Consider the following 25,586-nt stretch of genomic DNA (forward strand, 5'->3'; position numbering starts at 1 on the left):
GTGGTCTTATAAAAGCAGTGTCTTTTGTACAGATAATTTAAGAAAGGAATAATAAGGTATATTTACTATTTTGTTTCATGTTATGGAATTAATATTACAATACTTCTGTTCAAGTTTTTTTAAAATAATTATGAATAATCATCAATCATAGTGCAAAACAAAATAAAAACACCTTGCCCTGCAAAGCAGCATAAAACATCAGGCTTGATATCTTTCTTCAATGATTCAATTATCCCACTACTGTGGAATGTTTGATGATTGCCAATTTTGGGATTTTGAAATCATGTTGCAAATGAGATCTTGTTGCTATGAGATTTGAAGGTATTTGGGATTCACAACCATGATGCAATGGGAAATGTACATTAAGTTTGTACATGCTAACAATAATTTTTTTTTTCTTCAGTTTAATTTTCATAAACATTATTTTCTATGAATGCAGATGTTGTTGCTTCAAATTTAGACATATTTAGTTGACTTATCTGCAAAAACATAACATCAAGCATGGACTCAAAAATGCATGTTACTCAACTATTCAGTACATATATGCATATAGATATGGCAAGGTTGTTTTGTCATTTCTTTCTTTTCTTAAAACCTATTCCATCATGTACAATTATATACTTCAAGTTTTACATAATAAATGCTTTTAAACAAGGATGTTATCTAAACATAATGACTGGATTTCGAGTCATATTTTAAATTTCATGTTCATTTCTGTACATTCAAATATTTCCAATATTTCAAATCAAAACTGACATAATCTTCATTAAAAGAATTAATGGCTTAAAAGTCTGAATTCTTCTTGAGTATCATAGCAATCAGAGATGAGCAATATTATCTGGAAGGCAGGAACCTTTTTTAAAGAACCTTTTTACATTTTAGCAGAATAAACTGACTTGAATCATGTAATAAAATATAATTGTCTCCAACTCTGAAATTAAATTATCTACAAGGTTTTGGCCAGGTCTCATCTAGAACTAATGTTATTGTGTGGAAACATTTATGTTCTTTGAGTTACAGTGGTCTTGATCTTTAACCATTTGACTCCGATATCAAAAAGCTTTCCGTCAACCCTAAGTTCAAGTCAGCCCCAAAGTTTGGTCAAAGTATGTGATGTAGAACTAATGTTGTTGCACAGAACCATTTATTTTCTTAAAGTTAAGTGACCATGATATTAGACCTTTGATCCCTTAATTAATTCTTCCTGAAATCAAGGTACAAGTCATCCAAAGTTTAGTCTAAGCATGTGATGAAGAACTATATTATTGTGTGGACATTATGTTTCTTTTTTCAGTTACAATGACCTTAAATTTGACCATTTAACTCCAAAATCAATATTGTATCAAGAAAAAGAAACCACATAAAATAAATTTAAGTTTTAATGAGCTGCAAGGGTGATTAAATTATTTTAAAACATGCAAAAGATAACAAATGTCATCTTTATCTTTTATCTGTAGTTCACATCCAACAAAATCCCGGTATAACATCACTGTAAAACCAAGACAGTATGCACATAAGCTAACTTGTGCAATTAGTAATGGTCATAAGCACTTGTTTCTAGTTACATGCTCACCAAAAGCAACACTTTTCATGATGCAAAACTTGGCAAATCAAAACAGATTTAATTTACAGCACGTTAAACTGTACTTGCTGATTAAAGGAATAGTTCAATGGTCACTTATAATAAATAGATCAACTGCTACATAAAAAGAGTCACATTAATCAATTAATTATAAAAAAGAACAATTGTTAAAAGAAAACATTTTATCTTGTAGACCATGGAACTTTTTTGTACATTTGCTAATATTTCTTTTGTTTTGCTACAAAAACAATGGAAGGCCTATAATCACTTAACTTCTGTAGATATATAGTTTCTACGTATTATCTACATTTTATATTAAGATATCAAATTTAGTGCATGAAAATGAGTCTCAAATTTTTCTATAATTTCACTGGACCATCAGATCATTGATTTTCAAAATCCCTGGCATCACTAACATCTCTACTGGAACAGAATCCTTCTCCAGTTTGCCATTCGATTTCACATACACCTCCCTAGCATCTGGTTTATACTCAAGAAAATTTGCTGATTTTCTTTACTGCTTTGTTCTTGATTTAGCATATATCATCATTACTGAGTTGCTATTAGACAAACTAGGTTGCTGTTCTTGTTTGGTTTAATAAGTGTTCAAAAATGAATCAATCGGTTTGTCCTGCATATGACTGTCTTTAACTATTATCACTCATTTCCACTGATTCATTTTCGGATAAAACTTGTGCTTCTAAATCATTTTGCTCATCCTCCATCTGTGAATCACTGTGTTCATGGTGTCTCTCTGCATCTTCATTCCCACTATTGCCCCCATGTTTATCTGCTTTGATCAATACATCTGAATGATCCAAATGAGTTGACTTTTCAATATTATCTTCTTCTGTTGATAGCTCTCGTTCTTTTACCTCCTCATCTGCAGATGCCTTCAAGTCCACAGATTTTAGACCATTCTCTGACTTGTCCTTTATTACCAGTTTATTGTTGCTTTCATTCTTTTCAATGTCAACTTCCATCAATACATCTGGATCATGCACTTGAGTCAATTCCTCAACATTATTCCCCTGTTCTGATTCCTCAAGTTCTTTATTTGCAAAGGACTTTAAGTTGGCAGATTTCCCATCATTCTCTGACTCATCTTTCACTTTCAATGTATTTTTGCTTTCAATCGTTTCATTTTCAGCTTCCATCAATATATCTTCAACATTCACTTCAGCCGATTCCTCAGTATTCTCTTCCTGTTTCGAGTCTTCTTGTTCCTTAACCTTCTCGTTTGCAGATGTCTTCAAGTTGGCACATTTTAGATCATTCTCTGATTCATCCTTCATTTTAATGTTTTTGCTTCCATTTTCTGCTACTAGCAATACCTCTGGATCAAATGCTTGAGAAAATTTCTTCATATTATCTTCCTGTGCTGATTCTTCTTGGCCCTTTATATTCTCATTTGCTGATGCTTTCAAGTTCACAGAAATGAATTCATTCTCTGATTCATCCTTCATTTTAATGTTTTTGCTTCCATTTTCTGTTACCAGCAATACCTCTGGATCAAATGCTTGAGAAACTTTTTTCATATTATCTTCCTGTGTTGATTCTTCTTGGCCCTTTATATTTCCATTTGCTGATGCTTCGAAGTTCACAGATTTGAATTCATTCTCTGATTCATCCTTCATTTTAATGTTTTTGCTTCCATTTTCTGCTACCAGCAATACCTCTGGATCAAATGCTTGAGAAACTTTTTTCATATTATCTTCCTGTGCTGATTCTTCTTGGCCCTTTATATTCCCATTTGTTGATGCTTTCAAGTTCACAGAAATGAATTCATTCTCTGATTCATCCTTCATTTTAATGTTTTTGCTTCCATTTTCTGTTACCAGCAATACCTCTGGATCAAATGCTTGAGAAACTTTTTTCATATTATCTTCCTGTGTTGATTCTTCTTGGCCCTTTATATTTCCATTTGCTGATGCTTCGAAGTTCACAGATTTGAATTCATTCTCTGATTCATCTTTTATTTTCAGTTTCTTACCGTTTTCATTCTTTTCATTCTTTGGTTCCATCATTACAACATCATCTGGATCAAAGATATGAGTAGACTCTGCAGCATTATTCTCCTGTTCTGGTTCTCCTTGTTCATTTACCTTCCCAGTTCCAAAGGCCTTCAAGTTCTCTGGTTTCTCATTGTTTTCTGATTCATCTTTCATTTTCAACTTATTACTGCTTTCTTTTGTTTCATTTTCTGTTTTCCCTGATACATCTTGATCATCCACTTGAGTTGATTTCTCAATATTCTCCTCCTGTTCTGATTTTTCTTGTTCTTTTACCTTCTCGTTTGCAGATGTCTTCAAGCTGGCACATTTTAGATCATCCTCTGATTCATCCTTCATTTCAAAGTTTTTGCTTTTATTTTCTGCTACCAGCAATGCACTTGAATCAAACGCTTGAGAAGATTTCTTCATATAATCCTCCTGTGCTGATTCCTCATGGCCCTTTATATTCCCATCTGAACATGCTTTCAAGTTCAAAGATGTTAGATCATTCTCAGAGTCATCGTTTGTTGTCTGTTTCTTGCTGCTTTCATCCATTTTATTTTCATCTTTTATCAATGATTCTGGAAGAATCACTTGAGCTGATTCTTCAATATTATCCACATGTATTGACTCTTCCTCTTCCTCTACATTCTTATTTTCAGATGACTTCAAGTGGGAAAATTTAAGATCATTCTCCGATTCGTCATTCATTCTGAGTTTCTCGCTGCCTTCATTTTCTTCATTTTCTGATTCCATTAATTCATCTTGTTCATACATCTGAGTCAATTCCTCACTGCTATTCTCTTGTGTTGGTTCCTCTTGGTTTTTTACCATCTCACTTTCAGATGTCTCTGATTCATCTACTGTTTTTGGTTTCTTAGCACTGTCATTTTCATAATCACGGAGAGTTTCGTACAACTTCCACACTTTTTCTCTATCACTGTCTTTCCTAAGTACATCCATCCAGTAACTGCAACAACTACTCAACAGATTTGGCAGTGTTTCCTCCTCAATGGCTTCATGCAGAATAAATTCAATGAAAGGTCTCTTTAAGTGTTCATATCCCAACTCACCCAGGCACTTCAGAATTCTGGTGATCCTCAAGTAGTTGTGAAAAGACCTGAGAGAATACATATCAAGTTATGGCAGATTACTTTTTTTCAAGGAAAAAAGAATAAAACATAAAATTTATCAAAATATCCTACAAATTTATCTTTCATATGTAAGGATTGAACTTCCTTTAAATTCTAGTTTTTGATACACATCTCCAGTAACTATGTAACTAGTGTTCCAGTTAGGAATTTCTAACTTTAGAGATGGAAGTAGGGCAGTTTTAGCCTTTCTGCAAACAAGGCACTTTTTGTAACAAACTGCATTCTTTGGCAATACAAAGACAATGCCAATACATGTAATAAATTTAGGACTAACCTTTATAAAAGTAGAAACAGAAAAAACACATGATTATTCTGCATGAAATAACAGAAAAATAAGTAAAATAATGTATCTAGAGATATTTTGTAGGTTTTTTTAAAATTAAAATTTCAACATGCAGCATAGTATATGAATACATAACATGTGAGCTTTAGAGAAAACCAACAAATAACAATAACAAGATTTTGAAGATGGCTGACATAGTGAGAATACTGGATGTTAGATCAGTCCCATTTTTAATGAGAAGTGTGTGTGATTTGGATTTTTAACGTAGCTTTAAAAAAAAATTCAGTCATATTGCTATAATGTCTGCAGTTTGACAGTTTATAGAGATGTCTAGCACTGGGGCATTATGTTGTAGACATGTAGCATGATGTCCCACCCAGTCACATTATCCTGACACCAGGCCAACCAGTCCTAACACTAACCTCTTAATGCTGAGAGCCAAGTGAGACAGATGTAAGTACCATTTTTGTAAGTCTTTGGTATGACTCGACTGGGGATCCAACCCACGACCTCCAGCATCTGAGGTGGACGCTCTAACCACATGGCCACCAGAGCAGTTTAATGAGCAGTGACAAGATTTTCAAGCTGATAGCCATGGTGGCCATTTGGAATGTCAAAGGTCACGTTTGACTGACACTATTTAATTGTATGACCTGACATCATAAGAAATCTTTAAGTGATGACCCGGTGTTAATACAGATGACTAAAGATAAGATTTCCAGAACTGATGCCATGGAGGCCATACCTGATATCAGATAAGCACCATTTCATTAAGAACCAACCAGACACCAAAAGAAATCTTTCAGTGAAATCCAATTTTGATATGACCATCTGTTCTGGAGTAGTAGCAATAACAAGATTTTGAAGATGGTTGCCAGGTGGCCACTCTGAATGTGATTGCCATGTTTCATGGCAATCATCCCAGTAGTTTTGGAGTAGCAGTAATTTCAATCTTGGGCTAACAAACACTAGACATATATGGTGGACACCAGATAGTAGATAAAAAAGGTCATCACATATTCTCTTTGTGTTTGGTCTATGACCCTTAAAAGACATAATTTGCCGGAAATATTCAGGTAGCAAATTTTAAAATATCCAGCAATCTCACTCACAGAGAAACTTCCGGGAATAGCATCTACATCAGAAACAAACAAATTTTGACCCAAATTTATTTGCATCTTGTACGTTATAAGTTAAGTCACTCATGAAAATATTGTTAGAGAGATCTACAATTCATTCCTTTAAAGCCAAACATATTGCAATTTGGCAAAAATCTTGAGTGTAAACTAATTTCTACATCAGTTATGTCTTAAATCAATATAGGTATTAAAAACCTGTTCTGTTCTTTACAAAGAAATGTTAAAGTGGTTACCTCTTTTAAGGCAACACTATTTCCAATGAAAAGGCAGCTTTGTCAAAGAGATGGGAGGGAAAAAATGTACAAATATACTATTAGTAAGTAATCTCCTCTCAAGAATGAAATTTTTTTAGCTATGCGTTTGAGGAAAGCTGCCATGTGCATTTTCAAACAAGTTCATAGATGTTTCAAGCATACTTGAATTAGTCAATAAAACTTGTGATAAAAAGATAGTAACTTAATGAAATACGGTATAATTTAAACCATGCATGAGTTATAGTGTAAGGTCATACATTTTGAGACAAGCTTTTCAATTTAAGTGCTTTAAGTGTGTACAATTACTATAAAAGGCAATACAGTGTGACCCAGCTATAACACGGTAGTTGGGAGCCATAGAACCTGACCGTGTTATAGGCCGAACCATGTTATAAGCAACCAGGTCAGTTAGCTGAAGAAAATGATGCATGTACCCCAAATATTGCAGAGGGGTAATAAATGCGGGCCGTAAAATACATGTTTCATCGGCACAGTTACCAGCTTAAACTGATGCATATTAAATGATAAATACACCTGAAGTGAAAACAGAGAAGGTATATATAATAGTTTACTTTATTTAGAGAACAATGATTGGGTACATATACATGAATACCATTTATGTATACATGTCTAATGTATAGCATGAATAGAGTATCAACACCGTGTACTCACCCGCGAATCTCATCACATACAACGAATCCACAATACAAGTGATTCCATCAAAAATATGCACACACAGAGATTTAAAATATTCAATAATTTTATCACAGGTCATATTGGTCTGAATTCAGTGGAAAAATATAACATAATCACGTAACGAATGACGAAGCACATTTACTTTTCAGTACGTTCCAAGTCGGTAAAAGTTAGTTTGCATTTTAAGCTGCCGTTGATAGCATTCATAAGCATAAACTTTTTCCCTGCAAAAGGAACTTTCGCAAGACAGTTAACGTGTTCCAGTCATGTTGGAAAATGCAAAAATCCATCAGATTCCATTACTTTTATTTAAATTTGGTACTGACTTCCTTTGAAGAAATGTTCTTTGTTTGTATTGAAGACTGTAGTCGGCTCTCTTTGATGAAGGGTGCATTCGTTACTGAAGTCACCGTTAAAGGCCAGATTTAGAGAATCAAACAAATGCCCATTTCTTATTGTGGCAGAAACATTAAATAATTGTACTGCATGATTGAGGTTGGTTTCTTTTCCCATTTGCTGAGCATGTTTTCATAACAATTGGTGTTTCAAAGGTAATCTGTTTCTTTGAAATTTCAGCAAATTATTTTATCTGGGTACAGTTTTATTTAACTATGTTACTAGAAATGTCAACAACAAAAAAGTGGATATCTCACAACATACAGTGCTCATGCTAGATGTCAAGATAAGTGGATTATGATATAACAATGCCCTGTTTAGATTGTTTGTCAATATGGACAAAGAATTTGTTTATGTAACAATAGATAAATTCCAGAGCATTTTATATCCAGTTTGCGGCTTCCTTTCATGGGGCCTCTGAATTTCTCCATTCCAAACCAATGGTTGTATATACAAGTTTAAACAGCCAACAATGTCGACAATAAAAAAATTCACCAGATGGTATATTTTGCCACCAATAAGAAAAAATAAATCCAAGTTTGCGACATTGGTGAAGCCCTATGCAATCCCAGAATAAACATCTTATACGTTATTTTTTGTACTTTTAAGAAGAATAAACTACTTTATCATGTATGAGAAAAATACATAAAATTTCAGGAGCCATGCCATGATTGTCTTGTAATATTCATGAGATTTGTTCCCCAAAATGGTAATAAGCTTTTTATGTTTTTTCCGTACTTTTAAGAAAGAATTTTTTTCGTGTAGGAGAAAAATACATGAATGTGAAATTTCGGGAGCCATGCCATGACTGTGTTATATCCAAATTCATATTATAATGGAGAGTGCTATTATAGTGGGGTCACACTGTACATGTTTCATTTTTCAAACGTTTGCTGAATCATGATGAAAGTGTCAAAGATTCAACATTTTTTCCTTAATGTTCTGGAAAATGTTTGCAGAAATAGATGTTTAGAGAAAACAATTCACTTCAGCAAATTCAGCGGAAGTGTGAGTGTGAGATTTTGATTTTTAACATAGCTTTAATAATTCTTCAGTCATATCACTATGATGTCTGCAGTGTGGCAGTTTATAGTGATGTCTAACACTAGGGCATTATGCCGCAGACATGTAGCATGATGTTCCATCCAATCACATTACCCTAACATCAGGCCGACCAGTCCTAACACTAATCTCTTAAAGTTGAGTGCCAAGTGAGGCAGCTGTTAGTGCCATTTTTTATGTCTTTGGAATGACTCAGCCAGAGATCGAACCCATGACCTCCCGCATCTGAGGCAGATGCTCTAACCACTAGGCCACTGGAGCGATCAACAAATATGGTATTTAATGCACAGGCAAATGGAGTAAAGTGTCTTGCCCATGGACAGAACATGACCTGGGGTCACACAAAGTGACACAAATATGTTATTTAATGCACAGGCAATTGAAGTAAAGTGTCTTGCCCAAGGACAGACCATGACCTGGGGTAACACAAAGTGACACAAACATGTTATTTAATGCACAGACAATTGAAGTAAGTGTCTTGCCCAAGGAGAGACCATGACCTGGGTCACATAAAGTGATACAATTATGGTATTTAATGCACAGACAATGGGAGTAAAGTGTCTTGCCCAAGGACAGACCATGACCTGGGCTGATTTGATGACACGAGTCAAACATGCAACCCTATGGTTGTGAATCTGACATGATGACCACTGATTCACTGTGGACTGTGGAAGGCAAATGGTGCTTGTGAGTGTGTGTACTTGAATGAAACATTTGGGGTGGCAATGGAACATTCTGCAAACATCAGTGATAAATGAAATGAGGAAGCAGTGTGTCAGGGATAGTGAATGATGATGCAAGTTCATTGATGCTGGGACACAGAGAGCTCCACGCATTCACCTGAATATTTTCCAAAGGTCCTTTACAATAGCAGTTATTGATATTTTGTTACACCTTGCTGAAAACTGGTCAATCTTACAGAAAAAAAAAACAAATGCCTTACTGAGACGGACTCATCAGGGTTTGCAGGTCTGTAATAGTTAGTATGAAAATTTTAATGCACCACACTTTTTCAGACAATAATTGCAGTACACTAATTAAGATTAATAATGACAGTATACATCAGGGTTCTCAAACACGTAGCCCACGGGCCACATGTGGACCACCAAGCCATATCCTGTGACCTGCAAAATGACTGGCATCACAAGCTGTCATGAGAGATAACAAAGGTGGTGCGGTCCTTGGGCTATCGAAAATGCCCTTATGCGGCCCTCAGGGTGGTTTGAGTTTGAGACCCCTGGTATACATTATTAAAGGGAATTTTATTTAATACGATTCAAAATATTTGAAAAACTAAAACAGCAACATACAATTCCTATTAATGAATATCAATTGTTGCTATTTTACAATATCAGCCATAGTTTTACATCAACATTTTCTGGGGAAAAAAATCTTAAAATCAAACTTTCTAATGATGCAAATAAATTATAGATATTATTTCCAACATTGATCATTAGGCATAAAAAAAGAAATTAACATGAACTGCAGTAAGAATTTCCAAATTAATTGTTTCACCGGAGAAAAAGAACAATAATCATTCAAAAGAATGAATAAATTTTAATTACTGCATACCGATAAACTTGTTTCCTAATATCATTTAATAACTGCTGAAACTCTTAAGAATCTGTCCAATGAATACCATATCAAGACTCTCTAAGATAGAATGAATACCATATCAAGACTCTCTAAGATAGAATGAATACCATGTCGAGACTCTCTAAGATAGTCAGTCCCTCATATGTGGCTTTCTTGATGCCCCATTTACATTGCAAATTGTCTTTTAAACAAATATACTGAATGTGTTTTCCCTATATATTACTTGTTTAAATGGTTAAATCTCTCTTCCCAGTTTTCGGCCCGCTTTATCTTGCCAGATTCATCATCCTCTAACTTCATTCCATAGAAGTCCAGCATCATTTTGTACGCTTTAAGAACCCGAGCATGAGCCTCCTCGTTCTCACAGATTTTCTTAAAGAAATAACATTACTATTCAGTATTAAATACATAAGCATCACATACCTTTGATATGGAGTTCAATCTGAACTTTTGTATCCCACACCCAGGCTGGAACTATCCGAATATTTTAAACATGTCTGTATATTTATGTCCTCAATCAAATCTTTTAAATCCTCTTTGCTCGGGACTATCTTTCAAAAATCATAACACAGTGTAGGTAACAAATACTACATTTGTGTTTTATTCCTAGTCAGAGGAAAGAAATGGTGTAGGAATATATCCAAGCCTCATGACCTTGATGTATCACTACACCATACCGAACTATTTTTCACCTACTCAGAACAAAATGCATATGTAATGTTGTGTATATATAATTTATGTTAGGTTCAGTCTATCATCATTATACTTTCAACAATAAATGTAGTCAATAACATAAAACTACAATGGTCACACTCTTGAGAATACAATCTCCAAACACTGCCACACACACATAGCTTAGGATAATCTGCATGACACCAAAAAACAGTATTTCTCCCATAAGACCAGGTGGCCAGCCCAATAAATTTGTGTGAGTTAGAGATTAGCTCTGTTACCAGACAAATTTATACATAGTAACTATTTGCCAATATTGTGTATAAAGGAATTTTGGGGATTTATCATCAAGTATGATCAAATCATGGATTGATATGGTAGTTCGTTTTTACCATTTTGTAGTGCTTTAAGAGACAACCCTTTAACACATTAACCCCTGGAGGTTTTAGTCGTTTTCGTCTGAAATTCGAGTAGGAAACACATTTTGAAAGCTATTTCTGAAAACATCCTGAAACACTAACTTCCAGGTGATCTTCCAATAACATACTGCCTAGTTGTGTTAGAAACATCGTTTTTCATTGGCTATTTGGCTTGTGCATGAGCAGAAGGGTAAAAGTTGTTTTTTGTTTTTTTTGCTTCATGGACCCATTGTTTTTGTATCGAGACCACTCTTTATTCCAAATGCCCATCTTATCCTAATTTTTGCAATGGTTCATCTGTCTGCAGTTCATACAGGTCTGCCTTAGATCTGTGACCAAAAAGTATAAAATCCAAACACAAAATCGGATTCCAACCACGGGCGAATTTTGGGCAGAAATAAATCGGGTCCAAAATATTTGGTTTTTTCCTCTGTATTTCGTTGTGCAACTGGAAATTCCAGATTATTTGGTATCATTGAGGAGCTACATCTGTCTACCCTTCTATAATACCACCAACTTTAGTGTATCATACATGACCTTGATGCTACAGAGCTCGGCAGTAGGCTACTACCTCCTGCCACGTAAACTCGTCACTAGGGGTTAATGTGTTAAGCAAGGCCTTTTTTTAAGTGCAGAAGAGTGGCCATATAAGAGGGGTAACTATTGTGCTGTTATTATCTGTATATAACTCATATAACTAACTACACAGACTTAAGAATGCCACTACAAAATGAACCAGATGATCTGAGTTTTTGCTTTCATTCAAATAATAAGTAGGATACAAAATGCTGATCCTAATCAGACATTATAAGCAAACATATACATTGTTCACGATTGACCATGTGTTATATTATATATGAGAAAAATGAGACAATGGAACTTCTTATTTTGACCACTTCACATGTCTTTATAAGACCAATCTGAAACTGTAATTATGTTTGGCTAATCTTGATTTCCCCAAAAATTTACATTCTAATCGGACTACCTTTGCTAAAAAACAATTCTTAAAAACTGCATTCTAATTTGTCTACTTTTACATAATGTTTTCTCAAATATCACTTTATAATATGACTACTTTTGAATATATATTTTTCTCAAAGATGCATTCTTATTTGACTGCTTTTACATAATTGTCCTTTAAGATTGTATTCAAATTTGCCAAATACTGCATAAATTTTTTCTCTGAGATCAAGATTACATTGAGTTGACTACTTTTGCATAAATTTTCCTCTAAGAGACTGCATCTGATTTGACTACTTTTGCATAAATTTTCCTCTAAGAGACTGCATCTGATTTGACTACTTTTGCATAAATTTTCCTCTAAGAGACTCCATCTGATCTGACTACTTATGCATAAATTTTCCTCTAAGACTCCATCTGATTTGACTACTTATGCATATATTTTCCTCTAAGAGACTCCATCTGATTTGACTACTTTTGCATATATTTTCCTCTAAGACTGCATTTTGATTTGACTACTTTTGCATAAATTTTCCTCTAAGAGACTGCATCTGATTTGACTACTTTTGCATAAATTTTCCTCTAAGAGACTCCATCTGATTTGACTACTTATGCATATATTTTCCTCTAAGACTCCATCTGATTTGACTACTTATGCATATATTTTCCTCTAAGAGACTCCATCTGATTTGACTACTTTTGCATAAATTTTCCTCTAAGACTGCATATGATTTGACTACTTATGCATATATTTTCCTCTAAGACTGCATATGATTTGACTACTGTTGCACATATTTTCCTCTAAGAGACTGCATATGATTTGACTACTTATGCATATATTTTCCTCTAAGACTGCACATGATTTGACTACTGTTGCATATATTTTCCTCTAAGAGACTGCATATGATTTAACTACTTGTGCATAAATTTTCCTCTAAGACTGCATATGATTTGACTACTGTTGCACATATTTTCCTCTAAGAGACTGCATATGATTTGACTACTTATGCATATATTTTCCTCTAAGACTGCACATAATTTGACTACTGTTGCATATATTTTCCTCTAAGACTACATAAGATTTGACTACTTTTGCATACATTTTCCTCTAAGACTGCATATCATTTGACTACTTTTGCATACATTTTCCTCAAAGACTGCATCTAATTGCATAAATTTGTATTCAAGATTGCATCTAATTGCATAAATTTGTATCTATGATTGCATTCTAGTTTGAATATTTTTGCACAGAACTATTAATACCCTAAATATTCTTTCAAACACAAACTGTTCAATAAATATGACAAATGAATTCCTAAACTTGAACCTTCATTGAATTCAATATATTCTGCACAAACAAAAGCCTCAACATTTCAACAGAGGTGTGGAATAACAAATTTTAAATATCCTTCCATATAAAGGACATTTTCAACAACTCCATATAAAAATCCTTATTCCTGTTTACAATAGGTCCAACATGGACAGATGGCACTATTTTATGTTCCACTATGTACCTATCAAAAACAATTTATGTTGTTTCAAAACAATTGAAACTTTATTTTTTAGAAACTTTTATTGTACGCTTAGTCTCTTGTTTCAAGTATAAATGTTTTTGGACTCAAATATATATTAATATTTAAATATGTATTTATAACAGTAAATTTTCATCAAAGTGTCCACTGGAAAGGGGTGGGGTGGGGTGCATCCTATAGGATTAAAGGGTACATATTCATATCATATTACATTTTGCCATCATGATACTGATATCACTCATTGCTCGAGACTATAGAAACCGAATTTGAACACATCTACTAAAAAATAAAAAGACATTGTATGCACAAATATCATAGTTAACAGTACATCAATGTAAAACATTATCTGACAAAAAATATTCTAAAATTAAAATCTTGTAATTGGAAACTTTCACAATAAAATTAAACACTAGTAAGATATAAAAAATTCAGATGATAATTTATATAAACAAATATATTATGAGCCTTTCTCTCATTTTCAATCAAATTCATATAATGAATTAGTACTTGCAAGGATCATCATTTAATTATCATCATGAAAGACATGGTGAATAATTCTCACATAAATATACCCCCATCTTCCCCACATTATATGCTTACCCTATGATGGACTGGAGTTTAAAGTCAAACAAAGGTACCTGGAAGAGATTTACTCTCTACTATCCTAAAAGAATTTCGAGGAATTCAAGATAAGAAAATTTCTTATTTTAACTTATGAGACCATTCCTGAGCAGCAACATTTTCAAATTAGTCACCGTGGGAGCAATACATTACATAAGATAGGTACCATTTTCATTTAGAATAAACCAGGCACCATTTGTAGACTTTTGGTGAAAAATACCATATTGATAAAGACCATCCATTCAGGAAAATCTGAGGCAAGATTTTTAATATGTTCATTGTGGCAGCCATTTTTCTGGTCAGATCAGCACCATTTTTATTCAGGACCAGCTAAGCATCATGATTAGTCTTCTGGCATAAACCTTAGTCAACAGGACTTCTCATTTAGCAGGGTTCATACAGAAGTCGGAATGATAAATTCTTTTCCCAAACTTTCCAAGACCATAATAGTGAGTCCAAAAGACTATAAATCAGGCATTCATCTAAAATACTGTAGAAAATATAAAAGTAATGTATACCACCTGTGTAGTCATGATTATGGAACACAATACTATCAAACTGAGCATTAGCTGCTGATAAAAACATAGAAAATTGGCTTGGATATCAGGAATAAACTTTGTGCATGTATCAACATGGCAGTGAAGTTTAAAAAACTGGCGACACCTGGTGGTGCCAAGGGAAGACAATGGGCAAGAGTTATTGCCCTCTGTCTATATGAAATAGACTGGAAACGAAGACTTCTGTCTTTTAGTATGGCTGGATTGGGTGGTATCCTAATGTTAATGTGGTTGTGGGACATATCTGAATATGTGTGGATCTTGTTCATTCTCCAAGATCTTTTTTTCATAAGTCCATGTTTCAAGTCTGATAATAAATCTAATTTAAATAAGTATAATTAGATCAAACTTGAAATATGGTCTTTTATTATTGAAGGTCTTTGATGGGTTCAATAATGAATGAAATACATTCATATGAATTAGCTGATGTTGTGTCTGATCAGTGATTTTGTTGCCACTCTGGAAGCCATATTTTTGTTCCAGTTTTTATCATTCTATAAATAAAGACTTATATCCTGACTTATTCCTTCAATATAGAAAGAGATTTTGCATAAGAATGGCTCAGCTTTATACCAATATTAATCTAAACTAATTGGAAATATAGCTTCCAGAGTGGCAACAAGCTCAGTCAGCTGGATGCAAGATCACCTCGTAAATATATGTCCATTTTGCTCATTATAAAAAAACTTCCAAGATCCTGATGATGTAAGCATATGTTCCAAATCTGGTCCAAATTAGATCAGAAATCAGGACTCCATAGTTCATAGATCTTGCTCATTATCAACTGATCCAGATCTGAATGATACAAGAATATCTTTCAAGTTTGATCAATTCAGATCAGAAATATGGCCTCCAGAGTGGTACAATAACCTCAGCCAATCACAAGCAAGGTCATTTCATTAATCTGCATTGATGTTGCTAATTATCAAACTGACACAAGATTTTGATTATAGAAACCCATACTCCAAGTTTGATTAAAATTACACCAGAAATACGGACTCCAGAGATCAAGCAAGCAACTGTTGATGGATGGACAATGCATGATAGATAGATGTAGGACCAATACCATAAGCTCACATGGGAAGAATCAGTTTCCATGTAATATATGTATAATAATGAAAGATTTTTATTTTAAATACTGTATGGCCATCTGGTTAGGACTAGACATCAGAAATCATTTGGTGAAAACCCCATGTCAATAAGAGATCCATTCAGATGGCCACACAGGATGTCCAAGGTCAGCACCATTTTAGACCAACTAGACATCAATAAGAAGTCCTTTGATAAAAACCCCATGTCTATCAGATCATCCATTCTGGTGCAGTAGCTGTAACAAGAATTTCAAAATGGCCACCATGGTAGGTATACTGGATGGCAGATCAGCACCATTTTCATTTAGGACCAAATTTATATTGTAAGATTAATTTTACTGAAAATCCATGACAATGAGACCATCAATATTGGTGGAGTAGCCAGAATAAGATGGCTACCATGACAGACATATTGGATGTAATGTCAGCACTATCTTCACCTAGGATCAACTAGATACCGTAAGTCTTTACTGAGAACCCATGTCAATGTGACCATCCATTTATGAGGATTAGCCATAACAGATCTGCAAGATGGCCATCATGGCTGAAATACTGAGTGTCAAATCAAAACCATTTTCATGTAAGATCAACCAGAAATCTTTCAGTGAAAACTCAATATCACCATCTATTAAGGAGACGTATCAACAACAAGATTTTCAAGTTTGAATTTTAATTTCATATTCAAACCACTGTCTTTTCATACCATCTAGATATTAAAAAAAGACTTTTGGTGAAAATTCCACATCGCATCCAGTAGAGGTTGCCATATTAGATGTAAGAACAGCACCATTGTCATTTAGGACCAACTAGACATCATAGACATTTAGTGAAAACTCCACCCAATCTTGATATGAACATCTATTCAGGAGAAATGACTACAACAAGATTTTTTAGATGGCAGTCATGGCAGCTACAATAGATTTAATATTGGCACACAAAACGTAAACCTCATGCCAGTATGAACATCCATTCTGGAGGAGCAGTGATAAGATTTTCAAGATGGCTACCATAGCCAACATATTGGAGGTCAGTTTAGTTCCATTTTCACACAGGAATCAACTACACCTCATAAAATGTCTTCTGGTGTTATTATGACTTTTTGTTCAGGAGGGACAGCAATAATAACGTTTTCAAGATGACTGCTGTTATGGCCATAATGGAAGTCAGATCAGTTAGGACCAACCAGACATCATAAGAAGCCATTTCACTTTTATGATGGGGAGTTTTTATATGAGAACAGTGTACCCCACATGTTTTCATGAACATGTCATTAATAAATAACTTTTAATGAATAAAGATACAACTTACAGCTGTTAGTTTAACTATCATCAAATCAGCAGTGATTGCATGCTACAACAATGGTCCTCTGTACTTTGAATGAGAACTGCATGTAACAACAGAGACATTACAACCGAAAACTGAAAACTTCATGTCCACCACCATACCAAGTGAAGTTATGAAAATGTTTTTAATAACTAGACAATCAATGAAAATGTCTCACTGCAAAAGTCACTTAGTAAATACCTGATTGTTGATGGCTACTCTGGAACTCACATGCAAAGCCAAATTTTTCTAAGCCACAATGAGCAAGACTTTTGACCCCAAATATAATGTCTTTTTCATAAGTCGTTAATTGCAAGCCCTCAACTTTGGTCAAGGTGTTTGGTCTTAAACTCAGGATAAAATATAAAAAATTATATTTGTTCTTTAAGTCAGTGATCATGACTTGTCACATTTTCAACCCACATGGTAAAGAACTGAATTTTGTTTCCATGGAAACTGTTCTTGTTTTCAGTCATTGATCTTGACCTCTGACCTTCTTAAAACACTGCTTGTTCCTTGGCACAAGTGAAAGTCATGCAAACAATTAGGTCAAGGTCTGCAATGTAAAACTAATATTAAGGTGTTGGTATTATTGTTTACTGCTTATAACAAAGGTAGCTGAGACTTTGTCATTTAGACCTGAAATCCACAAAGTCTGGCAACTACAGACGGTTGAGAACTTTAGTTATTGTATGAAAACAAAACTGGTGAAAGATGGAGAGACAGATAGTTGGACATTAAAATATGCTCCATCTTAAGGCATCATATAAAAATGAAACATTCATGTTTCAACTGGGTGTTTATCTGAGAACTTGGGCATTTTGTTCCCATTTTTGACATAATCTGTAACATTCCAAATTCATCTTAAGTTAAAATTTAACTGCATCTTTTAAATAAATTTCCAAGTTTCATTTAAATTAAAAGGACATGTAAAGTACTGCAACATTTTCCAACAGTTTCAAAAAACCAATCAATTAATTAATTTTTGAGACAACAGGACTAAGTATCAGAATATTTATATTAAATAAAAAAAGAAGAGAACTTTTTTATATTGAAGTCAGCATTTTTTTATTCAAAGGATCTTGATGTGTTTACTTCAAAATAAATGTCAACTGAACGCATTTTTGACAATATCATTAAAGTTGAAGCACTTTGTTTAATTTGTTTGGAAACCTCTAGATCCCCAGATAAGACAAAGTAGCAATTCTAAGAAATGAGCCCCAATTATTTTAAAATTAAATGGTTTTTATATATGCCACCCCCCCCAACATGTTTTTTGACTGAAGTTCCTCTATTCCAAGACATATGGATTAGATTCCCATTGCCTGACTTCCTATTGTTCCATCTCTAAGCCTAAAACTATATTTTGAAACAGGCTTAAACACACCTCCTCAGGTATTAAACCTTATGACTGGTTTCCTTACCCATTTGGAAGGCTGAAGTGATCTTCACCAATATATCAATACATAATGTCTTTAACAAGCACCAGGTTAATATTACAGTATAATCACATTTACTCAGGACTATGGAAATTGCAAGAAAAACAGATATTTGTCTTTAATAATATCAATAACAACACATTTTCAGCTGTTATGTATATCTGATTTAATTATATCTGATTTAATATATATTTATTTCAATTTAACTGTTTGTTTGTCAGTTTTGAATTTTTTTATTTTTCATTACATGCTATTGCAATGTAAATTTATTCACTGAAGATGGTACTTTTCCAGAAAATAGTTTGACCATGACTGTTCATTTTAGTAAACACCAGGTGTTGACATAGATCCTGACCTTGATTCAAAATTAGTAGCAGCCTCATAAATAAGTTCTATTTTTATTTCAAAATGATTGGTTGTTGTCGAGGTCATGATGGGACTATGTGTTTAAGATGTAAACAATTTTTTAAATTTTATTTCTTAGAATAAAATGATTGGCTTTTGTCAGGGCCACACTGGGTATATGTGATTTTTAACAAGTAAATAATTTCGACAAGGTTATGGAACATAATCATGTGACCACCCTTTTGCGTTTCAGAATACGATATAACCTTTGTTTTGGAGAGATATTCTCAGTAGTTGGGCTATTTCCTTTAATCTGGAAGGTAATGTATTGTTAGGAGTTATTTCAAATTACTTGGATTCAAAAGGATTAATTCTTTTTTCCTGGAAAATATGTGTGCTCATGTGAAATTCCTGAATAAAGACAGCTTTTATAAAAATGTATTCAGATTTCCAAAACTGGAGTGATATTTCTTGTTTCTACAAGGAACTGTAGACTTCAACACTACAGGTTAGAGCATATGTCATCGTCTTCCATCGTCTAAAATTTTATTTGTGGATTATTCTTGGATTATTTTTGTATTTGAATCCATAAGTTCATATTTTTTCATTTTTACAAATATTTTCCAGGGGAATAAATTATTATATTTTTTTAAGCTTGTTGTTTTCACTCTTTCTTGTGTTACTGTTTATTTGAGCCAAAACACGTATCATAAGACAGCCAACATGCTTTTAATTATTGACCCATAATTTTGTCATATGTGAGTGGGTCCCATTGTTCTCTTAAAAAAATCCCAAATCCACAGCTGCACAAAAACAATGAAATGAGATTTTACCTCTATTTCATGCTTCTGAAGTTCTTGTGCATGCCAGTTCATTCCATCCTCTCTAATTGGAAATAACCTGAAAATAGTAACAATAATCAGTAAAACATGAGGCCCAAGATCACTGTGGCTGGCTGACATGTGACTTATAGATAAATGTAAGAACAGTTAGCTTAGAAATGTGGATGATTCATCAACATTGTATATCCAATAGTGAAAGGAAGTTCTCAAAGATGCTTCTATTAAAATTGCTCCAATTATGATAAGCAGTTTTTGAGAAGTTATTTTTTTCCTTCTAATGTTAGTAACAACAGCCATATTTGACAACAGACTGGTATCCATTGTATAAAACTGAAAGCCTATTAGCCTAGAAGCTATAGGTCACATTCTGTTGAGTATTGTTTTAGAAGAAATGAATGGTTTTAATATTTTCAGGAATGGCAGATCTGCATCAGTTGTACAAATCTGATTGTTTTCTGTCAAATTTGGATAAATTCTGCTCAATGATTTTCAAGACGTAGTTGTAGTTGTAGAATTTAATTGTATGTCAGCATAATAATGGCCATCTGAGGCCAGTTAAAAGTAAAGCTCTACAAATGTAAACAAGAAGAATGACAAAAGAACATACAGGTAGATAAGCCCTCCAAATAACATGAATGTTAAGTATGAAACAATACAAGCTAAGAAAAGATTTTAAAATTTTATAAAATTTATTTGAAATAAAAGATTAAGGTAAAACATTAACATCCTTAAAAGACATGGTCAGTTTTTTTTAAAAAAGGACTACATTCCCCTCCAAACTCCAAGATTTTTCTGGGTGGTACAACAGAAAGTTTCTTCATGGAGTGTGCATCCAAATACTGACTCATGTGGTGATTTTTCAGAAATGATTTAAAGGATTTTCTATTTTTAATAATAATCACCTTAAAAGAAGGCGAACAAAATTATCAAACAAAATTGACAGCTTTTAATACCTGGATACTTTTTGTAAAATCTGATCAAATTCTGTTGAGCATTGTTAAGAAGTCAAACGCTTTACTAATTTTATCACAGGCAGACATTCCTGATTGCAGATTACTATTATTTGTATAAATTCAACTGATCATAATGTTTTCTGTCAAATTTGGTCAAATCTGGTTAAGCAGTGTTTGAAAGAAAGTCATTTCAATGTTTCCTAGTTTAGTAATAACAGCGACGGAAGATCAATATCATTTGTACAAATTTTAAACATCTTCAGGTTTTTGTCAAAGGTGGTCAAATTATAAGAAGATATTTTTGAGAACTCAGTTAAAGGTCTTCTGTTTTTAGTAATGGCGGCCAAAATTTAATGGTGAATCATCACCATTTCTAAACAAGACATACCTATGGGCCTGATATTCACACACACACACACACACACACAAACATCAAACATTATATCCTCTTGACTTGACATATTTTGTTATATTGTGCTAAAAAAAAAAATCTGAAGAAAAATCAATATGCAATCTCTTGCCAATAATCAAAATCAACCATGATCTTGATTATAATAAATCCAACAGATCATAAAACAACTTTATCTAGTAAAATATTTTTCTACAATAAAACTTAATCATGATACCCCAGGTGACCTCCTTTGACATATTAGCTAAAAAAAGATAAGTTTTATCTTCCGACCTATGTGGCATTTTGAGTGATCTACCCTTGATACAGGGACTGGTGCATGAGCAGAAGCTGGAGGGTGTATGTATATTATAATCAATTCAGTAACATATTTTACTTGAAAAATTTGGTTTCTTCTCCAAGTATGTTGCCCAATCATAATACCTTAGGAGAATCGGTAAGTGGTGGAGAGAGATATATTGCTCTTTATGGAGAGACCATCTCCTGTCCTCTAAGGTAAGTGAGACAGATTCTAGATAACCCAAATGGAAAATAAGAAGTGACTTCAAAAGGGAAAAGTTTTTCCCTCCTGCAAATCCAGCAGAAGTCGAGTTAAGCCTTTTAAGATGAACGATTTATGAGATAAAAGCTGGAGACAAGGACTTGTATTTCCATCCTACAGCATGGATAATGTCAGTTAGGGAACAGTTTCACTCAAGTGCAATGTTGACCTAACTTCATAAGGAGAGATGGTTAGCAAATTCATTTGGTTGTTTTATTTTTCTTCTGATATGGGGAACAATCAGGGATCATGATGGGCTTCACAAAATATATCTGGTGACTCTTTATCTGCAACAACATTTTTGGCTGTTAAAACTTGTATATACAATCTTGGGTTTTGGAGTGGAGAAACTTAAAGGCACCAAAAAAGGAAGCCACAACCTGGATATAAAATGCACTGGAATCTATTGTTACATAAACAAATCATTTGTTCATATTGACAAACGATCTTAACAGTGCTTTGTTATCATAATCTGCTTATAATATGCTGATGTCTGGCCTTATTAATGAATGTTGTGATATAACTCAAATAGTCATGCTACCAGACTAGCTACAATCGACCAACTCTGAAGGTGGAAACAGAAAAGACTACAATCAACCAAATGATGGCTATTTAATTATTTTTTTAAAAATGTACCAGAAAAAAATAGTTTTGTTGAAACTTAAAAGAGAAATGATTAGATTCGTAGTACTCATAGTTCTGTATAAATCCTAAGCAAATGAAAACAAAATTCTACTGCAATCAATGTTTTACAATTATTTGATGTTGCTGCTGCAATAAGAAATGGGCATTTATTTAACCTTTAATGGCATCTTCAATAGTACATGCACATTCCTCAATTCAAGCTGACTACAATCTTCAATAAATACAAAGGACTTCTATCAAATGATGTCAGCACCAGACTTTAAAAAAGCAATTAAATCTAATCAATTGTTCCATTTTCCACAGTAACTGGAACACATTTATTGTACCGTGAAAGTTTCATGTTTGCATGGAAAAAGTTTATGCTTACAATCACTACCAATATCAGCATAAAATGCAAATTAAATTAATTTTCCAATTTTTTGAAACTATAGATATCTGGCCATCAGGTTAACTGAAGGTGGAAAACCTCAAAAGAATGTTTGTTTAACTTTTTCATTTGTTCACATTTTCATTTCCCTATGAATAGCCACATCCCCTTGGTAGCCTCAGCAAGAGAATAGTTGTCTTTGGCCAATTTAAGTACATGTACAACCACATGCTACTGAGTACAATGAATATCGGAGTGAATTGTTTAGTGACAAATATTTGTTGACAATAAGATATAGATAAAAAAAGACTACTATTTTTTTATACATGTTATTTGTGTTTTATAACGAGATATGACTGATAGATGGATTTTCTAAAATGCACTCTACTACTGGAATTCATGAATTTTCATATACATGTACATTATTAAGCACATTGTGGACAGTATTACACAAGTATAAGTTGTCAATATATAAGTATATTTTGAACTAGTTTTATCTCCATTTGATCAAAATTTCAATTGGTTATTTCCACTCTATGTAATTCCTCGTCATAATGATAGATCACCCCTTAAAAATTTCACTTGATTGCAAAATTTCATTTTTTTCAGCTCCATCCATACTTTTCAAAACATCTGCCTATGTCAACAATAATATCTAGGTCCCAGCAATGTCAAGGTAAACGGGTAGAACTGTGTTATGAAAATGGCAACATTTTATGAAAATTGGTGTCACAATATTGAGGTTAGTGATTATTTTTGAAACCTATTTATCCAGGATGAAAGTGTCATTACCTATATACTGTCTTTTCCCTCTGTGAAGGGAAGAAGAGGTATGATCTCCTTTGACACAATGGCTCTGTCTTTTTTTAAACTACCACTTCTGAGCTTACACTGGGTTCTGTATTATGACCTTCAGACCAAGAGTAAACAGGAATTCATTACAAAAGTCCTAAGAATGGGAGCACATTCTTGGCAATGACATCAGGGACTGTCCTGACTGATACTGACCCATTTTATCAGAATTGCATGCAGATCGGATCCACTGATAGAGCATGTATTTCATGGATTCTGCCTGTCTTTCCCTAATGCAATGAGGAAGCAAGTTTTATATGAGAGGCGAGCCAGTGATAGATTCCACTTTGGGGAATGATCCAACATCTTTGGACATGTGTAATCAAAACTGGACATAAGCTCAGATAGGTCTTTATTTCATCTTCCATGATGATGCAGGGTGTCAGTGATTGTGGAACCTTAGCATTCGACTGTGATTCCTGTTAACTGTTTTTTGTCAAAGAGCTATAATAGGAAGTTCGCTTTTTGAGGTATTGATGCCTGCATTGATAGGAGTTCGCTTTTTGAGATATTGATACCTGCATTGATATGAGTTAGCTTTTTGAGATATTGATGCCTGCATTGATATGAGTTAGCTTTTTGAGATATTGATGCCTGCATTGATATGAGTTAGCTTTTTGAGGTATTGATGCCTGCATTGATATGAGTTAGCTTTTTGAGGTATTGATGCCTGCATTGATATGAGTTAGCTTTTTGAGGTATTGATGCCTGCATTGATATGAGTTAGCTTTTTGAGGTATTGATGCCTGCATTGATATGAGTTAGCTTTTTGAGATATTGATGCCTGCATTGATATGAGTTAGCTTTTTGAGATATTGATGCCTGCATTGATATGAGTTAGCTTTTTGAGATATTGATGCCTGCATTGATATGAGTTAGCTTTTTGAGATATTGATGCCTGCATTGATATGAGTTAGCTTTCTGAGATATTGATGCATGCATTGACATGAGTTAGCTTTTTGAGGTATTGATGCATGCATTGATATGAGTTAGCTTTTTGAGGTATTAATGCATGCACTGATATGAGTTAGCTTTTTGAGGTATTGATGCCTGCATTGATATGTGTTCTTAGGCACACCATTGTTCGAAGGTTTTTCATTTGCTCTTTGTATGCATTTAAAGAGTAGGACCATCCCATCTGAGAGAATTATGCGCCAATGATTATGAGAACCATTCTGTTTCTGAGGGCTTGTTTAATATGATCCAGACATGCAGGTTCAGCAACTCTGGGATGGGATGAAACACCTGCCATCACAGCCACTTGAGCAGATGAGGGAATATCTTGATTTTCTTTGGTCCATGATTTTTATTATATGAGTAGAGTAATCAGGATCAGGTGACAACTCAATTCTCTTGCTTTCTGTATCACCTTCAGAATCAGAGATGCTGGAGGGTAAGTGTAAGCTGTTCCAATCTACATAAAGAGCACTGACTGCCCAGGTCTTTTGATTCAGTACTGATGAGACAAAGGCTGCGAGTTGTGCATATCACCTTGTCACCACTGATCGATACTATCAGACACATATTTTGAGTGAAACAAAAAAATGAAGAGAACATTCAGTTTGCACTAATTGATTCTTCTTGGACAACCAGTCCCCTAATACATTTAGTTGGCCTGAAATATGACAAACTTAGACATCGATTTGTCATTCAAAATACCACTTTAGAAAATCCCAACAAGAATGTAAAGGTCTGGGGACTTGGTTCCATCTTGCCATTTGAGACAAGTCATGCCAGTGGAGTTATCAAACAGAATAAGAGCTCCCTTCCGATGGAGGTCCTCTAGTCACCAATGACAAGGTTTCCAAATTGTGTTCCTTTCAAGAATGCTGATGTGTAAATGAGAATCCTGACGAGGCCAC

At 33.9% G+C, this 25,586-nt stretch overlaps 1 protein-coding gene across 1 annotated transcript in view; it reads right to left on the reverse strand.

Moving 5' to 3' along the window:
- Positions 1 to 25,586, reverse strand: part of LOC149785639 (uncharacterized) — a 136,180-nt gene that overhangs the window by 90,840 nt on the left and 19,754 nt on the right. Inside the window, exons 5-7 of the mRNA XM_089979916.1 lie at positions 19,949 to 20,015; positions 10,380 to 10,528; positions 2,244 to 4,696 (exon numbers count right to left, since the gene is read on the reverse strand). Coding sequence (XP_089836042.1) covers positions 2,244 to 4,696; positions 10,380 to 10,528; positions 19,949 to 20,015 — 2,669 coding nt within the window. The remainder of the gene's footprint in view (positions 1 to 2,243; positions 4,697 to 10,379; positions 10,529 to 19,948; positions 20,016 to 25,586) is intronic.

This window comes from Sinohyriopsis cumingii, chromosome 13 (genome assembly GCF_028554795.1).
Source record: "Sinohyriopsis cumingii isolate HCF-2022 chromosome 13, ASM2855479v2, whole genome shotgun sequence".
Taxonomy (NCBI): Eukaryota; Metazoa; Mollusca; class Bivalvia; order Unionida; family Unionidae; genus Sinohyriopsis; species Sinohyriopsis cumingii.